The sequence below is a fragment of the Oculina patagonica genome, chromosome 1 (assembly GCF_052425735.1).
Source record: "Oculina patagonica isolate OP01 chromosome 1, crgOcupat, whole genome shotgun sequence".
Taxonomy (NCBI): domain Eukaryota; kingdom Metazoa; phylum Cnidaria; class Anthozoa; order Scleractinia; family Oculinidae; genus Oculina; species Oculina patagonica.
The window spans coordinates 31,780,686-31,801,663 of record NC_135758.1 but is presented as its reverse complement, the minus strand read 5'-3'; the positions used below and the strand labels follow the sequence as shown (position 1 = coordinate 31,801,663).

The following is a 20,978-nucleotide window of genomic DNA, read 5'->3' as shown; positions in this document are numbered from 1 at the left end:
GCGATCGCGCCGCGATCGTGCGTGACGCGATTGTAAATGAACGCGAACGCGCCACGATAGTTGCGATCGCGCCGCGAATGTCGCGATCACGCCGCGATTGCCGCGATAGTCGCGATCGCGGCGTGATGAGTGCGATCGCGGCGCGATTGATTACCACCGCACCGCGATTTGGGGGGCTGGAATAAATCTCGGGAAGTGTTCCCGGCGAGAACTCACTTCTCGATCACCGGGAGAAAGTCAATATGCTTTGAAACTCTCACAAATCATGCTGTGGTCGTAACGCAAATCATGACTTGTATTGATGAAATAAACTTTAAGTACTAATCAAAGTAGTTATAAAACTAGTTTGATTTAAAATGTCGAAAAACATTTTATTACGTGACGGTGAGCCGTGAGGACGTGATTCCCACGAGAAAAGTTTTATTTAGTTTTAGTCTAGACGAACTGGCGCGACAAAGCGGCGCGTGATAATGAGTAAAGATAAATTAAAAGATAAGAATTTTTATTTCTTAACAGTCCGTTTTTTAATCTTTTCAAACACTTTGTTTCTTTCTTTTCTTATCTTTGAGGAGCCTTAATACCTTTGAGCAATCCAATGACAAATTTCTGTCGGCCATTTTCTTCAAATGCAAATACAATCAGGAATTCGCTGCAATTGCGTTTTTTGCATTGAAAAATCCTCTATATGGCATTTAATTTAATTGTGGCTCCGAAGAGGCTGTCAGAATGAGCTTTTTTTAGAGCTTTATATTTACCTTCCCGTAGACCACGTTCGTAGACCACACACATCGAAGTCCTTTCCCGCCTTTTGCCGCAAGGTGTCGTGAACTGAGCGTTACGATTGGCTGAGTTAGGTCACGTAGTGCATAGTACACGCAATCGCTACGCCATCCCAAGCAGAAAAGAAATTTTATTTCGAGAAAGTTGGTATGTTTTCTCTTCACAATCAGGACTGGAAAAATGTGTTCTTTTTTAGCTGCTTCTGTTAATAACAAGAGTTTAGAAGCGACCTAACTTGAGGGAAAAGCGTCTCTGTGAAAACTGTTAGAATTTGTTTTGCTAATTCGAGCGACTGCTTGTTTATAATTTCAACAGCTAGCGCTTCGTCGCTTCGTCATGGACTTTGTTGACTGAACTACAGCTAAACTGTGAATATAAAAAAAATGCAAAACTCGAACAGTGGAAAGAGGAAAACATTTTGACGGTAAGGACCATTCAATGCAAAGTTGTACCTGTTGATGCTTGGGACTTAAATGTTGTATTATTTAAAAAAGCTTCGGGGGAAAAGAAAGCGCATCTTTGACGGTTCGGCTACTTCGCAGATGCAAGAGATAGTTCGCTCGTTTGGTAGATCACATCATTGCATCTTCTTTCGCTTGAGCACGAGTAAAAGGTTAGTTGCCGTTATGTATGTGTTGTTCACATTTTACAGAAGAACTGTTCACTTATTTGCTTGTAAACTAAAGACTCAATCACGCTCTCCGGCTTTGCGAAATTTAATTGTGCTCGGCAGCGAAACTGGCCGTCTTTTTCTGTAAGCTTCTGTAAATAAATGATGTTGTTTCGATACAGTCTGTGTGTTTGTTTTGTCGGTATGCAAAACGCCAAGATAATTGTTTTTAAATTTATAGATTTAGGCGCGATCGCGGCGCGATTCAAGCCAAATCGCGGCGCGATTCCCGACCCATCGCCCCGCGATGCGAGAATTGCGGCGGCCAAAAACGCGGCGCGATCCAAGCCGATCGCGGCGCGAATGGCGGCGCGATCGCGCCAATCGCGGCGGCTAAAAACGCGGCGCGATCCAAGCCGATCGCGGTGCGATCCAAGCTCAATCGCGCCAAAGCGCCAATTGCGGCGGCCAAAAACGGGCCGCGATTCGCGGCGCATTCGCGGTAAAATTTTTACAAGGGATACCATTTAATTAAATTCCCTTACATATAGAAAGAATCAAATTAAGTTACAGTGTTTTGAACTGCTCAAATTACAGATGATGTAATTCAGAAAGTTGATGATGCATTCCGAGAGTCTTCAATCCCTCAAATTGGAAACACTTGTGAATCAGTGCCTCTACTAAAAGCTGCAGACTCTTCTGGTCTTTGTGATGTGCCTATGGACACAGAACACAAGAATGGCAACAAGGAAGCTAACAGTGCCAGTCTGTCTGCGGAGGGCAAAACGAACAATGCATTAAAGCAATCTGAAGATGATGGTCAGCCCAAGAAAGAGGAAGATGACAATCCTGATAGTGATGGAAATGATACAGATTTGGAGGTATTTTTAACATTTAGCTGCATGTACATATGGGTTATTGACCAAGTGTGAGGTCAAGATGGCAGGATATTGGCCAAGTTCTTTTTTGAGTGTTTATGGACCGAGACGAAGTCGAGGTCCATAAACACGCAAAAAAAGAATGAGGCCAATATCCTGCCTTCTTGACCGAACAAGCTTGGTCAATAAAGGATTTATTATATGACTTTTTTTCGAGTACTGACAAGGCTGCTGCCTAACGGGCGCCTAAGTTACGAGTGCGGGCGACTGAATTTTTGTTCAAGGAGCCCGCATGGACGCCTAAACATTGATCTTCCACTCCCATCCTTTGACTTTAATTTCCTTGTAACCTTGTTTCATTGGCATAAAAAATCCCATTTAAAGCAAAAAAACTGCTTCATTTTAAAACGGAAACGCTAAAATTGTTCGCATTTAGTGTATCAAGTACGTAACGTGTCTTTGCAAAATTTAGCAACTTCGAAAACCATTCGCTTTCAAGTGTTTAGGACTGGGCCTAACTTCCAAATATGGAATACCGTCGCTTGCATCTAAGCGTGAACACGTGCTGCCGAAACATGATCTAATTGGGTATCAAACGTGGCATGATTGGTTATCAAACGTTTGAAGTTTAGCAGACCGTAACGGCAACTTTTGCGCCGAAACTTCAACACATTCCGGTTTCGAAACAGTCGAAATGGAGGAAAGATTGGATATCAAGACTTCCTTCGACAAATTGATCCATATCTGTGTCGATATGCATTTGAAGGTTCACTTGAATCACTTCTGGTGCAAAGTTTCGCCTGTTCTCAGTGTTTATGGTGAGCAATTTGAGCGTGAAAGTTGCTGTTACGGTCTGCTAAACTTCAATGTTTCATGTCGAAACATGCCACGTTTGATACCCAATTAGATCATCTTTCGGCGGCTCGTGTTCACGCTTAGGTGCAAGCGACGGTAATGGTATTATGTTCTGGTTTACGTTTCGTTTGCTTCGTTGACGTTTCGGAGAAGTTTCAAAGTGAATCCAAGTGAATCTGAAGTAAATTTTAAGGATACAAAAGTAAATCAATCTGTTTGCTACTGCAGTCATGAATCAGGTCTGAAATAATTTTAATCTGCAAGCGCTTGATACAAAAACCTTTCCGACAGGCTTAAACTTACGTAAAACAACGTGCCAAATATCGTGATGTGTACACAAACTTACGTGGCGTGTTTTACATGTAATTCAGCTTAACTTTAGAATGAAGATAAAGTGTATGCCTCTTTCTTTTCATGTGACATTTCATATCTGCTGCCGCTTTTTTGTGGACTAAGGTTGTTATTTTCAACGAACTGTTTCATGTTTTCGTGTTTATAATGAGGAGCATTCTCAGGCATTGATCCGTAACTAGCAAATTTTTGTGCTGGAAACCTCAGTGCTTTTTGCCTGCTCAGATGTTCAGTTTGAATAAAATGAATTGCTTTTGTTACTACATTAATTTTATTAACAACTTATCTGATGAGTTAAGTAATTTGAAGTGTTTTCACAATTTAATTTTTCTGTTCTATTTTTGTCAACTGGTTATCATGTAACAATGATAAGATCATAACTTAATTAAAGTGTTTACACAGGTGTTTTTGACTTCTTATTACCTTTTTCTAAACCTAGGAAAAATTGACCTGCTTAATATAATTTATTATTGCTTCTTTTTTAACCTTGATTACTAAAATATTAAGTGAACTGGATTTTCCTGCTTCATGTTCATTGATTTTCTACGTGAAAAAACTAATGAAAGTACATGAAATGCACTCAGACTGGCACTGGCTTAACAAATGAATTAACCCTTCATGCTTTCAACTAAATGCATGTCAGTTTTCATTGTTGGTTTATTTCTCCCAGCCCAGCTAGTGATTTAACCCACAGAGGGGAGAGATAATATATATTGCTGATATTAATGACTTATCCAACTTCTTTCCTCTGGGTCTCTGAGGTTGCTGGAGAGTAAAAAACAGTTTTATGGGGAGGCTCTGCCCCAGGGTACCCTTACCCTTTCATATACCATTTCTGCAACCTCATTTCCATGAACGAGGTTGTCATTAAAGGGAAGGGGAAAGTGACCCTTACCCTTTTAGAAACCATAGACCCCCTCATGAAGATGGCACCCCTTTCACATACCAACAAAAGGAATACTACCGTAGTTATTCGGTTATAAGGCGCACTCGGTTATAAGACGCACCCCAAACTTGACTACATTGTTATGCTAAGTTTACAAACTGAAAATTCTCCAAAAACACTCGGTTATAAGACGCACCATGAGTTGGAGTGTTGAAAAGATGTAGTGATCAATTTAAGGACAGTTTTTTCTTACAAAATTTGACTGTTGGAATATTGTTCATACTCCTTGGCACAATCTTCGAGTAAAAAGCTAACATTTTGTGCTAAAAAAGACGTAAATCCACTTGAGCAAAACATCTTTCCATCGTTCATGCTTCGAACTAAGCTGCTTAGTAACCTGGCAGATGTGTAGTTTCCAGTGACCACTGAGTTTGTAGCTTGGTTACCAAGTTCTCAAGCATGCTTCGTATCGCTTCGAACTTTGTTTATCAAGTGTTTTTCAAAGATTCTCAAGCTTTTTTGGTGTTTTCCTTGTCTTCTAAAGTCTTTTTCCACTTTCCACGCTTAGAAAGGTTTGTTTCAAATAAGTATGCTTGATTTTCTTTGTCTAATTTCAACAAAATGCTGGCATATACAGGTGTCACTAAAACTTGTTTTATATACGCATTAATAAACTTTGCGTTAAACTTAATGTTTCTTATATCTTTAATACTGTTAAAGTCCATAACCAACATTAAGTGTTTTTATTTCTCTTGTTTTAACTGTAAGTTCCGGTAAAATGGCGGTCATAAGATTTTGTTGGGCGAAAATACTCGGCTATAAGACGCACCCCAATTTTGGCATGAACTTCCCACAGAAAAACAGATTTTTCTCGAAAAAACCGTGCGCCTTATAACCGAATAACTACGGTACATCTTTTTACTTATTTTTCACTTGAATAATAACACTTTAAAATACTTAAATGACTTGATCATTTGGTGGGTCTGTTCAAGCATTATGAAGGGTTTTTTTAATACTTTAAAACCAGTTTTCCCTCCCCTTTTGTATAGTCCAACTCATGAAATCCCCACCCTTTTATATACCTGGAGCCTGAAAAAGGTATCCCTGTTGGGTGGAGCCTCCCCATATAGTCCACTATAGGGAGTACCCCAAGGGGACATTCGAGTATATTATAGCAATAATGTTGGGGGAAGGTTCAATCCCCGGGCCCCTCTCCTAGGCCACATAGTCGACCACATATTTGCCTAAGTAACCCCCACCAACTTCCCCCCCCCCCGATTGGTCTTCGGCAACTTAAGCTGGGCTCCTAACATAATGGCTTGGGCTCCTAAATTTTGAAGTTAGGAGCCCGAAGGGCTCCTAAAAAATTTCCTTAGGCAGCAGCCTTGACTGAAAAGGAAGCCAGTTGCATGCACGTTCAATGGCGCACGCTAAAATCATTTCATTGGTTTAAAAGTTTAACGAGTGACTGTCAAATTCTTGAATGAATCGAGACGAAATAAAACGACGCTACAACAGCAAAATTTACCTCTTTTTAACCCTCAAAAGGATATTGAAATGGCTAAAATTGCAAATCAACGTTGAGTTTAAAGCCTTAAAACAAGAGTGTCCATTCCATCTGGCCGCCAGCTTTTGATTATTGGATGTTTTGCAGAGTATTTGCTCGCTTCAGGCGCTTTAGAGGTTTAGTGGTGCAAGCCTGCTGTCACGGTGACATGAGCTGAATATTGAAATTGTGATTGTTGAAAGCGTTTGGGACTTATAAATTCACGGGAAGAGCTTGAACTTTCCTACATCATTGATTTAAATGTTCGACCCGACTTTATTCGACGTGAGTGTTAGAGGATTTGATGAAAAGATGTTTTAAAAGCTTACAGTGCCTGGTTCGCCGTGCCGACCGCTTTCTCCATCAAGATGTACACAAACGACAAGTTTGCCGAATTCTTTATTCTTCAGGTATGTCACTGTCAGACTTCTCTCCTTTTTCCGCCGAACAAAACCGATATCATGTCTTCAAGTCGCTTTGCGTTTTAATTTTTGTATTTTTAGCTGGTTGTTGTGGCAAATAAAATTCACGAAATTCGTTAACATTTGTTGTTTTTAAAATTAGTTTGTTCTCGTTCGCTTTAAGACCTATTTCTTTGTAATAGGACTCTCTTTCGCTAGAAACAGGCAGAAAATATTTGTGTTGTTTCGGTAAATGGTTTCATAGCTCAAGTTTACGACGGAAAAGCTTTTTGTAGTAGCGTCGACGTACGCGACGGAACAGAAAAGTTTTTTTGCTTGCGGGAACACAGCGGGCGATCCCGAGCGGTCAAGATGGCTCCATCTTGACCGCTCGGGTAGCCAATCAGAGCACGCGATTCATTTCATCTTGACCGCTCATGGAGCTAGTCATATAATAATATGTATTATTGGAATTTGTTGGTACCTATTACATGCCTGTGTAGTGTAATGATCAGGTAAGATGAAGAAAGACATGCATTCACTCTCAGATGTAACTCACTGTAATCTCATTCTTGACGATCATGTTACATTTATAGTAAATCATTAAATCACGTGTATCAATGATGTAATTGCTACACTCCTTGCTACAGATCAGTTCCTCAAAATTCATTTCTCAAACTAGTTCTTGGTTTTCCTTAACATGCACCTGATCAATCACCCAATCAATGAATAATAATTGATAAACATGCACCTAATCAATGATATATATTCAATACCTGGCACCGTATAATCATAGTAATCAAATAATAATCAGAGTTTATATCAATAACAAAACAAGTGTTCACAATCACTGATATCATCTTATCAACGTTCAAAGTCTATTCAACGTTTATTTGGTGTAGTCCTTCAGATGGCCATCAAATGTAGATTTGGTCTGTTGCTGTGATCTGCGCAGTGGTAGGATTTGATTGGTAGGCATTGCCTCAACTGGCACTTGTCGGGTAGCCATGCCTTGGGTGGCTATTGGTTCTGCCACTATTGTCATTGCAGATGTTTCCTGGGTGGCGGCTGGTGCATCCTGGCATGTGGCTGCTGGTGGTACTACTGTTCGTGCAGTAGGTGGTTTCCTTTGTTTGTCTCTTCCTGGGATGAAGGTTGTTCTGACCAGCTTGAATTTAGATGCATCTCGGTACACTGTATAGCCAACACCGACTCTCCTGGCACGGATTGTGGAGCCAATAACCATTGTGGCAATATGTGGCTGAATGGTTCGAATTGGGTGTCTTCTTTGCATTTCTTGTCGCATTTCAGGGGCACAGCCTCTCCGGCTTCTTGGCTCTGTGTCTTCAGTCATGGAAAGACTTCACCTTTTCTTTGTATTTGCTGTCTCTTTTCCTGACTTCTTCAATCCCTGCTGGCTTTCTCTGTTAAGTAGTGGTCGAGTCTATTTAGTGGTCGAGTCTGGTAGTGGTTGGATTGCTCTGTTCTGCTGATGAGTAATATGTACAGCACAGCCCCTGTTGTAGGGTGTGGTGTCTCCCTGTATGCTTGGAGCGTGCCATAGATGGCTTAGTGGAGATCAATACCTTCTGTACGGACTATGTCGGCTGTTTTGTTTATGCCTGCCCTTGTAAAAATTTTACCGCGATTGCGGCTCGATCGCGCCGCGTTTTTGGCCGCTGCGATTGGCCCATTCGTGGCGCGATTGGGCTTGGATCGCGCCACGTTTTTGGCCGTCGCGATTCTCACTTCCGGCCCATCGCGCCGCGATCGCGCCTGAATCTTTAAATTTAAAAACAACAAGAGCTTTTAGAGCTTAAAACTGCGCTGGTCATGTGACCGCTTTAGGGGAGCCATGTGGGGGGAACAAAAAATGCACCCCCCCCATTATCCCCTTTACCTGCGTCAAACAATGTTGCGACTGACAAACAAAATGGTTAGAAAACACCTCGTGTGACATTTCATGGTTGTCTAGTTCCATCCGCAATTTGATATTTTTCTTATATGCTAACGCTGGCCATATTTATTTCCCACGATCCTGATCCGTGAAACCAACACATCATTATTCTTTTAAATCAGCATCCAGTGTTGTATTGAATTTCCGTTTAAAGATTGCATAACTCGCTCCGAAAATGGAATATTGGAGCAAATAATTAAATCAAATTTAAGAAAAAAACTAGAGCTGCTTTTTGCTGAATGGGAATTCCCCGGGGAATTATTTTACTAATGACGTCAACCTTGCAAGTCAGGGCATGTTTGTCTCAGTAGTTTTCCTTCAGATTTCAGAAATCCTCTAGATGACCCAACTCCAAAAATACATAATGCTAAAAAGTCGAACATTTCACACTTATGTCATTAAAGATGTGAATATTGTTCATCGTGGTGTAAGATAGGTAATGAACGTTTATTCGTTTGTCTCACGATAGAATCGCTTTGAGATGTTGATCGCAACGTTTCGACTGCAATACTGCTAGTCTTCATCAGGCGATGAGGTCGATTGTTTACGCGTCGCTATTTATGCATGTTGGTTCGCTGTGATTGGTGCATTTCGATCCTCATTATTATTCCGACTAGGTCCCCTCATAGGTCCGCTCTGTAGTTGAACAGCTGTTATGCTTTCTGATCGTAGGTATCCATGCTTCAGGAATTTCAATTCCACTATCTCTATTGATGTTATTAGAATGAAGTCTTATGTCTCTGTCGTGTTCTTTTATCCTGTCTTGCATCGCTCTCCCTGTTTCCCCTATATATACTTTGCCGCATTCACATGGAATTTTGTATACGACACCATCTTGTTTGCCTGGTTCTAGGGCGTCTTTCGGTCGTACTAAGTAAGACCGAAGAGTTGTGTCAGATTTAAAGACGGTGTGAACGCCTTGTTCTTGTAGGCAGCGGCGAAGAACCTCTGATACACCTTTAATATAGGGTAAAACCGCAGTAGATTTAAATTCCTGCGTGGGTTCGTTGTTGGCTGTTGGTCTTGCACCACATGGTCTTAGTAAGTTTTTGTATGAACGAAGACGGATAACCGTTAGAAACAAGTACCGACGATAAATGTTTCTTTTCTTGAGAGATAACTGATGGTTTTGTTGTGAGGTGTTTGGCTCGGTCATATAGACACTTAACAATACCACGCTTCACTGACTGAGGATGGTGTGAGTCATAGGCTAAGTACTGATCAGTGTGTGTGGGCTTTCTATATACACTGGTAGTAAGAAGGCCGTTTGAGTCCCTTATAACTGACGTGTCGAGAAAGGGAATGCTGTTATCTTTCTCGGTTTCCATGGTAAAACGAACGGTGGGCTGTTGGCTATTAAGATGTTGTAAAAAGCTGTCGACTTGGTCTCGATCTAATATAGTAAACATGTCATCTACATATCGCTTCCAGATCTTAGGTTTGTAGATCGCACTTGCTATCGCACGCTCCTCAAAATCTTCCATGAAGATGTTGGCTATAACCGCGGAGACAGGGCTCCCCATAGCGGCTCCGTCCTTTTGTTCATAAATTGATCCATTGTATTGGAAATACGTGGATCGTAAAACAAAGTTTAAAAGGTCGGCAATTTGTGTAGGTGTTAGGTTTGTGCGGTCGGCAAGACCGGGATCGTTTTCTAGTTTGCGAAGTGCGACCTTTACGGCGTCTTCGATAGGCACGTTCGTAAATAAAGATTCTACGTCAAATGATACCATGATTTCCTTTTCTTGTATTCTTTCATGGTTGATGGTATTCACGAAATGAGTAGAGTTGGTAACTGCGTACTCTGATTTGCCTGTCAGTGGGGACAGGATGTCAGCTAAATGAGCCGACAAGTCATAAGCAAAGGTGTTTATACACGATACAATAGGTCTCAATGGTATATTTGATTTGTGTATCTTAGGCTGACCGTAGATCCTAGGCGGCTGTTTGTGCTTGGGCCTGATCTTGTTGTAGATAGTTTCTGATAGATGTCCACTTCGTTTTAAGCTAAGAAGCTTCTCAGTGAGTTTACGGCTGAGTCGATCCGTGGGGTCTTTATTAAGAAGTTGATATGGACCCGTTTCAATTAGTGCCTTCATTCTATCATGGTAGGTGTTAGTGTCTAGAACTACACTTGCGCGACCTTTGTCGGCTGGTAGTATCATAATAGAATCGTCTTGTTTTAAGTTGTTAAGGGCTTCGTGCATTTCCTTCGTGATGTTAGGCTTTGGTGGTTCAGCCTGTTGAAGGACGCTATTAACGGTTCTCCTTATTGTGTCAGCTTGTTCTGAGTCAAGCGTTCTTATGGCTGTTTCAACTTTAGCAACTATTTCAGTGGCTGGAATGGTGGTTGGTGTTACTGCGAAATTTAACCCTTTCTCTAGTAATGATACCTCAGCATCACTAAGAGGCTAAAGCATATTTTTCATTTAAAGCATTAAATTTTAGTATTTTCTTTTATTCAAACGCTTCAATATACTTCACACAACTTTTTTTAAGTAAAGACCAAAGGATTTGCAAAGTGAAAGGTAGCTGATAATACCTTTAAAACATTACGTGACTCGAGGTCTAGCCGATCGAAGGTGAAACTTGTCATGTCAGCACATTCTTTGACACCAACGTAATGGTAATTATTCACAGATTCTGGCCCGCTGAATTATATTTCTCTTTGAAAGCACGGAAATTTAGCATTTTCCATGAGTCAAACGCTTCAAAAATCGAATAATTCACTCTTAACATTCTTTGTAAAGACAAAAAAAGAGAAAAATTTTCCATTTGTTACTGATTTGTAGCTTCTAAACATCGCGTGACTTCAAGCTTGACCGAGTGGAGGTCTGGGTCTGCTCACAGACAAAACTAATAAACCCCGTGCAGAGCAAGAACTGCGCAGCGCAGTTAATTATCTTGGCGTTTAGCACACCGAAAAAACAAACACACTGGCTCTGTATCAAAACAACATCAATTATTTACAGAAGGTTACAGAAAAAGATGGCCAGTTTTGCTGTCGAGCACATATATTTCGCAATGGTCTCAAGCTGGAGATCGTGAGCCATTAGTTTACAAGCAAATAAGTGAACAGTTCTTCTCTAAAATGTCACGAAGGAAACAACACATACATAACGGCAACTAACCTTTTCCTCGTGCTCAAACGAAGGAAGATGCAATGATGTGATCTACCAAACGAGCGAACCATCTCTTGGTCATGCATCTGCGAAGAAGCCGAACCGTTGAAGATGTGCTTTTCCCCAAAGCGTTTTTAAATAATACAACATTTAAGTCCCAAGCATCAACAGGTACAACTTCGCATTGAATGGTCCCTACCGTCAAAATGTTTATCTCTTTCCACTGTTCGAGTTTTGCAGTTTTTTAAAAATCACAGTTCAGTCAACAAAGTCCGTGACGAATCCCACAAGATAGCGCTGTCAAAATTAACAAGCTGTCGCTCGAATTAACAAACACATTCTAGCAGTTTCCACAGAGACGCTTTTCCTGAAAGTTAAGTTGCTTCTAAACTCATGTTATTAACAGAAGCAGCCAAAAAAGAACACATTTTTCCAGTCCTGATTGTGAAGAGAAAGCATTCCAACTATAAACTCAAAATAAAATTTCTTTTCTGCTCGGGATGGCGTGTACAATGGCCCACGTGACCTTACTCAGCCAATCGTAACGCTCAGTTCACGACACCTTGCGGGGAAAGGCGGGAATAATCTCAGGACAATTCGCCGATGTGTGTGGTCTACGGGAAGGTAAATATAAAGCTCTAAAAAAAGCTCATTCTGACAGCCTCTTCGGAGCCACAATTAAATTAAATGCCATCTAGAGGATTTTTCAATGCGAAAAACGCAATTGCAATGAATTCCTGAATGTATTTGCATTTGAAGAAAATGGCCGACAGAAATTTGTCATTGGATTGCTCAAAGGTATTAAGGTTCCTCAATGATAAGAAAAGAAAGAAGCAAAGTGTTTGAAAAGATTAAAAAACGGACTGTAAAAAAAATTAAAAAATTCTTATCTTTTAATTTATCTTTACTCATTACTAGCGCCACTTTGTGGCGCCAGTTCGTCTAGACTAAAACTAAATAAAACTTTTCTCGTGGGAATGACGTCCACACGGCTCACCGTCAATGTTTTTCGACATTTTAAATCAAACTAGTTTTATTACTACTTTGATTAGTACTTTAAGTTTATTTCATCAATACAGTCATGATTTGCGTTAAGACCACAGCATGATTTGTGAGAATTTCAAAGCATAATGTCGACTTTCTCCCGGTGATCGAGAAGTGAGTTCTCGCCGGGAATACTTCCCGAGATTTATTCCAGCCCCCTCAAATCGCGGTGTGGTAGTAATCAATTGCGCCGCGATCGCACTTATCGCGCTGCGTTCGCGCCCATCTACAATCGCGTTGCGATCGCAACATTCGCGGCGCGATTACGGTAAAATTTTTACAAGGGTGAGCTTGTTGAAGCCTTCTACTTGTCCATGGGCTTTGGGATGTTGTAGTGTGATTTGTTTTGTTTGTGTGTGAACCCCATTTCTGCTGCCATTTCTTTGAAGTCTTCAGAGTTAAATGGTGGTCTATTGTCTGATTGGACGGTCTTGGGGACTCCGTGGGTGGCGAAGGCTTTCCTCATCTTCTTTAGTACTGGCTTGATGGATGTCGAGTAAACAAACTCAACCTCTGGGTACGTTGAATACTGGTCAGTCATGACCAGTGTGTACTTTGCTTGGGAATGGGCCCCAGTAGTGGTTTCCCATGGTCTTTCTGGTAGGTTTGTCATTATTTTTGGCTGGTTCTGTATGCTGCGTGGTTGTTGCTATCTGGCAGTTGAGGCAAGTGTTTTCAGTGGTGTCAATGCAAGAGTTCATGGCAGGAAATCAATACTTTGGGTGTAGGATTTCTTTAGTCTTGCCAATACTCAGTAATCTGGATAATCTTATCTCTCAGTAATTCAGGGAGAATGATTCTGTCGATTCTCAGGATCGGTCCGTCACACATATAGCTCATATATGTACCTCTTCTCTGTGTAGGTTATGGTCTGACTCGCATAGTGTACTGTTTGAAATTCTTTGCTGGTCTTCTGAAACAGTCCTCCTCCTAATCCTTCTAGGCCTCCGTCACAGATGATGAGTGTTGCATGTTCTGGTATGGAATTAGGACTGAGGCTGCTGTGATGGTGGCTTTCAGGTCCTGGAAAGCTTTTTCTTGTTCAGTCGACCACTCAAACTTTGTATTGATTTTTGTAAGCTTTCTCAGTAGGTAGGCTACCATTTGGAGAAGAGACTAGTTCCTCTTTGGATGCTGGTGGGGCACAGCTGTTTTAATGGACAGCTTGAATGTTGGTTGGGCTTGGTTTAAGGCCTTTCTGTTTAAACAAGCATCCATAGTAGTCAAATTTGGACGCTTTTCTGAATTTGAACTTTTCATGTCCCAAGGTCCGGTTGTGGTCCTCCAGTCTCTGTAGCAGTTTTGTAAGAGTCTTGTTGTGCTTGTTCCAGTCTCTACCACCCGTCATATTGTTGTCGCGGTAATTGGCATGAGGATCTTTGGAATGTCTGATATAATCTTTCTGATCTCTCAATCAAACAGGTCTTGACTGTTGGCATTTGTATTGGTAGTTTCCCCATGGATTAGAGAAGGTCATTGACTTGTTTGATTCAGGATCTAGGCAGAATGGATGGTACATTGTATCCATGGTTAAGGTCTAGTTTGCTAAAGACCTCACAGTCTTTGAATTCTATAACAAAATTTTCTGTAATTGATGCTTGAATGGGGTTTCTTTGACATGCTTTCCATTTCATCCGCTTGCTGGTTGCTCTCTTCGTTGAATTGAAATTGACATTCAATATCCTTCATCCATTTGTCCCATCTGTTCGCTGTATTAGTTGGGTCGTGGTTGATAATGAAGGGTGTGATGTTTAGCTGCCTGTTTGTGACAGTGACATGTTGCTGTGCTTGGGCTTGTGGAACAGCGCCACAGCTCTGTGCAGCCAAAGCAGCTTAGTTAGGATTTACCATTTTCTATCTGCATTTTGTTTCTTCTCTTGTTTTTCTTATATCCATCCTCATGACCAATGTAATGACTGGGTAAGACAAAGGAAGATACACATTCACTCTCAGATGTAACTCACTGTAAACTCATTATTGATGATCATGTTACATTAAAGTGCATATGAAGTAAAAAATACAGAAATGTGCATCAAACAAGACATATGATGACTTATATTGTGATGTTACCATGGCAACACCCCTGGATCCAGGCTCTATCTGCTTAAACCAAATATCTCCATGTGCGACCCTTCAAAGTGTGACAGAAGGCCCGCTTCAATTTGAACACACATGGTGCCCATATTACCTTAACCCTTCTCATTGATTGCTTCTTGGGAGTGGATAGTCTTTGGTTAAGAAAAAACTTGGGAAAACTTGTTAGTTTAAATTAAAATAGGTCTTGTGGCAAAACCGTTGCCATGGCAATGGCACAACGGGTGGCATCTTGTGACTTGTGTATTATTCATTTATGGTGCCAAGTATGAAGAACATCCCTCTTATATTTCTTGAGAAACTCTTGATTCATTGTTTTTTATGGAACTATTAATTATGCCATCACTTCCTCATTTGCATAATTCAAAAAACGTGAATATCTTTAAAACTTCAAAATGAAAAATGCCAATCTTTATTTTGAAAAGTCATCAAAATAAGCAGCAGTTATTTTTTACTTCATATGCACTTTAATTAATAGTAAATCATTTTATCAAATTATGATGTAATCGCTACATGTTGGTGAATTAATTTAATCTGATAATTACAAAACTATATTAAAAGTAATGTTGATTTAAATAATTAAAAGGAACTAATTTGTTATCTGTGATGTAAATTTTTGTTTAATGAGAGTATTTCATCATTATCATCTCATCTTTTATGAATTTTAGTGACTTATGATATTGTACATAGCATTAAATTTTCAAGCTATTAAAATGTTACTTTGTTATGATTGGCTACTTTAGGAAGATGATTCAAATAAAAAAGATAAAGGAACACAACCAGGGACAGCAAAAAACAAAAGAAGGGACAAAAAGACAAAAAGGGAAAAAAAGGCAGAGAGGAAAAAGCGAAAGGAAGAAGAACGGAAAGCAAATTTACAGTGAGTTTTTAGTTAAGGTCAATATTTACTGTTGGAGAGATGACATCTTTGAGCCACTTATTTATTGAAAAAAGTAGATGTTATGGCTTGTGTAAGGTTTTGTAATAATAATAATAATAATAATAAGTAATAGTAATTGGACTGAGTGGAGTACAATTCAGGGAGTAATCGGGCGAGTCATTTCAAAATCGGCCGAGCGCGCAGCGCGAGGCCGATTTGAAATTATGAGCATGATTACTCTCTGAATTGTACGACACGAGGTCCAATTACTAATTAATCGTGTCAATAACAAAATTCGAGGTTAGGAAGTTTTTAGGAACCTTTCTGTAAGGAAAAGTCAAAGGTGAATTCAGTTGGTTGCACAAAAAGTTAGAAAACAGCAAGAAAAAACCCATTCAAATGCGCATGATTGACACGCGGATGGCGTAGGTGTCCAATTACAGGTATCCAATTTGAAGTTGCTCAAATTGGATACCTGTAATTGGACACCCACGTGATCGCGCGCCGATTACGCGACAAATAGGCGCGCGCAGAACCAATCAAAAACGAGAATTTTGTTATAGATACGATTATAATAATAATAATAATAATTGTATTATTATTATAATTATTATTATGCCCTTCTAATTGGCATAAAAAACACCCCTTGCTATCATTGCTGATTTCCCAGGTATAACAATTACACAAACATGTTTATTATAGGATGAACATTGGTATGTGTTGCTACATAGCCTATTAACTACGAAATAAACCTGGAAGGTTTTAATTAATTTATGGCTTGCAAAAGAGGCCTCATAAAGGTGAGGGCCAGAAACAAAGCAAAAGGTAGTTAAATCAATTATCACACCAAATGAACACTACAGCAATTTGATTTTAACTAGAGCAACTAATACATCACATATCTGACAGTCATTTTCCACTCTTATCGTAAAAATGCATGATCGTGTGAGAGTTTCTGATGAGATAAATTTAAAATTTGCACTGTACTGTGTAATGAAAGCTGAGAAATCGATAAACTGTCAATCATTTACTTGGCAATTTGAATATTCAATGACCCCACTAACTCGAAACCCTGCTAACTCAAAGTGTTTTTAGTTACCCTTCAGAGTTTAAGTTACTGGGGTTCTACTATATATGAAAATTCACAAAGTTGGCTCAGGGACAGGCTAGGGTGACCCCAGGTGAAGGGTCACTTGCTTTGAAGGTTGGGTGACCCTGGGCGGCAAGACAATTTTTTTCTATTTTTAACTCGCCTACCAGAGGCAAGTCTGGACATACAGAGTATGCGTAAACCAGAGACCAAATCTTGGCTTGCTTGGCAGGGACAACTTTTCTCATTTAAATGCTCAGTAAAAGATGACTCTGGAGAGAGGGTAATCCTCCTACCAGGGACAACTTTTCTTCATATTAACAGGCCCTTACTCAAGTAACTGCTTTTTTAAAGGTTTTACTTTGCCATGGGTGCCTTTGATGGTAAAAAAGTGGTTCAACATTAACTACTCAGGTTTTAAGCTTCTTGAAGCTTCTTGTTAAGCTTTTGGCAGCCAGCCCCTAGATTGAATAACACCCCTATGGCTGGCTCAATGCTGCAACCCATTCATGAGCCCCCCCACACCAAGCAAATTAAAAGGGACCCCAGAGCTACACTGCAAAGCTCGGACATAAAAGGGCTCGTGACTGGGGAAAGACAAAGCCCCTAACCGCCAATCCCAAAGGCACCCAACTGTGTACAGAAGCTTTGATCCAAAACAAACCTCTTTAACTGCAACAATCTTTTGAGAACATTTAGGACCGTTTCAACTGGTGTTCTGACATAGAGCTAGTGCGTGCCACTCATCCATCTAAAGTCATCGTCACAGCTCCAATGCAAAAAACTGTGTGGCCCGAGAACTTCCAAAACCATATTCCAAGGAATTCCTGCTGCTTCTAGTGTGGACTGCAGAAATGAGAACAAACGAAGACGAGTTAAAGGCTGGATGTTTCTATCAATGAAGAGGGGGCCCTGTGAAGACCCCCAGAGGTGTTAAAAAGGCAAGACTGTGGTTATTGGGCAAAGAGATGCATGACCATGGCCTAGGTAAAGGAAACAGCATTGTTGAAAGGTCAGTTTTTGATGAGCTTTTGAAGTGAACACAAAGGCTAGAGGGATTTACCTCTGTGTTGACTCGTAAGTACTGTACAATTGGGTGAATGGAAGGATCGAAGGAAAAGTTTCCATGGGAAAACTGGAGATTCAGACAACAGGCAGCCCAAAGCATAACGTGATCAAAGTTTTGCAAATCCACAGATCAGTGAATAACATCCATGATGTCTGCTGTTACCGGTTGGTGCTGTGGTTGATTTGAGCTTTGGTGGGGTTTATGCCATGAAGAAGACGCTGAAGTTGGAGGCAATTTACCAGAGGATCAGGAAAACTATGATCAACGTGCATGGTGCAACTGATCCTCCATGTTGGAACAAAAGTGCAACAACATTTGTAGGTAGTAGGAAACCATTTGCACTATCCTTAACGCCTAACACAAAAAATGGATGAATTGATGCTGAGCTGGATGATACACTCAGTGAGTAGAAGAGGTCAAGTCCTTCGCAAGGTAGAACTGATGCTTCCGAGTCAGACTACTGATAGCTGGGTGAAAGCAAAGGAGGCACTGGGATGGCTGTAGGACCTAGCCTGAGGACCCAGCTGACAGAACCTCAGAAAATCAAATCAAGAAAGGACATCAGCCACTGAATTAGACAACCCTGCCACATGGCAAGCAGTAAACGCAAATGAATGCCAAGCCACCAACATGGAAAGATGACAGAGCAGTACCATCATGTTCGAGTCTTGTGTACAATATCGCATCATCTTAACCACTGCTGTTTTGCCAGAGAGAAATGCCACTTTGCTGACCACTGGTGACCCACAGAGAAGCTGACAGGACTACAGGGAAGAGCTGCTTGTAAGCAGTGGACAGTGGCATCTGCACTAATGACCATCTGCCCACAAACCATTCTTTTCTTAAAAAAGCCCCATATCCGATAGAACCTGCCGCATCCAAAGAGAAATGAAGATTGGACATTGGAGCCAATTGAAGGTATAACAGAAAACTATGGTCATTCCACAATGGAAAAACTCACACCACCAAGTGAAGTCCAAGTGAAACTCTCTATTGATCCTTACCGGATGGTCCACCCGGCCAAGTGTGGATAGCAAATTGACCATTCAATGATGAAAGGTGTGGCCCAGAGAAACAACTTTGAAGGCATTCTGGAGATTACTAAATAATAGGGTAAGGAGTGAGTTACACAGAGGTCGGGGTATGAAAGTTGTATAAATCAAGGTGCATCTTTGACTAGTGTGCCAGGCTAGATGCCACAGTCTCCTTCCTGTTTGATACGTAACAATTATTCGCCGAAGGTGAAGTGATTATTCAACAATAATCACTGAGCCTGAGGCGAATAATTGTTTTAGTATAATTTTCAGAGGTGAATATCAAAAACTGCAAAATAACAATAGAAAACACGAAAACAACAAACAGAAGTGCTCGGTTGCATACGTGTAAACCAGCTACTTTAATTCATCGATTGAAATCATCTGAATTTACACTCAAGTTTTAGCAATAAAACGAAACAAAACAAACACTATGAAAAATATAGATATCCGGTACCTTTGTTTAATCGTTTTTTTTTGTTTTGTTTTTTTTGTGTTTTTTTTTTGTTTAATCGTTGGTGACTTCTGAGCAATTGTGTGAATCCTCTCGAAATTAGTAGCTCCAGTGAGAAGAGAACTAAATAGTGCTTTGACAGTCGATCTGACTGAGTACATGGCCGTGTGCGATATCCAAAACCACCATGTTTATGATCAATTCCAATGCCTTGAAAACCATCTCTTGAAAATATTTTCTGTCCAAAAGACTTGGTAGTGAATTTGCAAAATTCCCAATGTTTCAAATATCCAGGATTTGGAGTGATTTCTTTTAAATGAGAGAAATTTTCATTCAGCAAATGCCGCCATGTTCACTGGCCTGGATGGCAAACGTGGCATGGCTTAGTAACCTTGAGATGCAAGCCTAGCGCGGTGAATATTGCGCCATAGTCCGAGCTTCTTGACCAATCAGAATTGAATTCACCTTTGGAAATTATACTAAAATCGTAGTATTGCCAAGCAGGTCCCAGAAACTGAAAGGCTGTCTGAAGGATAAGTAATCTATATTGTGTCAGATCCTGCCAGCAAGTTGGATGAGAGTTGCAGAAGATCCAGGCATATGTGGTAAAGGCCTGGGCATTCCAAGTGTGCACCCTACCCCCCGAAGAACTGTAGAAAAGCTGATTGACAAACTTGTGGCTCTGTTCATCGAGATGCAGCTAGAATTCAAGGGAGTTACTCCCCTTATGCTTACAAGAACACACGAGAAAGTGTTTCCTTGAAAGATACTACACATGAACGACATAGCACACAACTGGGCAAATGCCTCCAGACCAAACTTTCACCACTGGCACTGTTGACGCTCTTTGTTGTTAACTCCTTTAATTTGCATTCACACACAAAGCAATTGGGAATCCCCACAATATGTTTGAAAGGAGCTGTGATTGCATATTGATAAAATAAGTAATGAACCTCAATCTGAGCAACTTTCTTATTACCTGTCCTTTGTCTAGAAGTGGTATGAAATCCTTCAGAAAGTATGAGAGCAGATGTAAGAAAACCTGAAGGTCAGTTTTGGTGTCCAGAATGAGGTTTGCAATGCACACTGCGAGGGAATTCGAAGTTGCACTAAGACCATACAAAGTTGGTGAAATGGTGAACTAGTGTGGCTGGAGGAGAAAGCTATTCTGAGGTGAAAATTCCACCACCCTTGGTCTGGATCAAGGCCCCACTTATAACCAACCAAACTGACCAAGTGACATTGATCAACATCCTGAATCCAGTGAAGCAGGTGGTGTTAGTCAAGAGTCTCCCAGATTAGCATGGACTAAGTTGTAACAGTGGCCCTTGTGCCAAACCAGGATCACCAAGAGGCTTTATAAGAAGAAGACTATGATAATACCTTCCCTTTACTAGGGAGGGGTATATGTGATGTTAAAGCAACAATTAACTTAGCAAGGGATAAATTAGAAATGGTTTTGCACGCGTTTGTTACTAGTAGAATTGATTATTGCAATGGACAGGGCTACCGGACTGCGAGATTGCTAAATTGCAGAGAATTTTACTTTTAACTTTTAAGGCTCTTAATGGCATTGCTCCAACTTAGATTAGTAACTTAATTAAGGTAAGAAAGCAAGCATGCTATTCACTGCGCTCTATAAATTCAGGCACGCTTTTAGTGCACCCAGAAGGGAAAATGAAAAAGTCTTTTGGTGACAGATCTTTTAGTGTCAGTGCGCCTACACTTTGGAATGGGCTTCCAGCAAGCCTGCGTAATATATATTAGTTCTATTTTGTAGTTTTAAATCTTGTCTTAAAACATATCTTTTTAAATTAGCTTTTTTAAACTTTTAGATCTTGTCAATAATGGTGTATATAGTTAGTATATTTTAATATTGTTAGGTTTTAATATTGTAATGTATATAGTTAGTATATTTTAATATTTT

The 20,978-nt window shown here is 40.4% G+C and overlaps 1 protein-coding gene across 1 annotated transcript in view; it reads left to right on the top strand.

The window, feature by feature from the left end:
* Positions 1–1,988: 1,988 nt before the first annotated feature.
* Positions 1,989–20,978, top strand: part of LOC144646539 (uncharacterized) — a 40,924-nt gene continuing 21,934 nt past the window's right edge. Inside the window, exons 1-2 of the mRNA XM_078506179.1 lie at positions 1,989–2,271; positions 15,268–15,404. Of these exons, the coding sequence (XP_078362305.1) occupies positions 2,110–2,271; positions 15,268–15,404 (299 nt within the window). The 5' untranslated portion in view covers positions 1,989–2,109. The remainder of the gene's footprint in view (positions 2,272–15,267; positions 15,405–20,978) is intronic.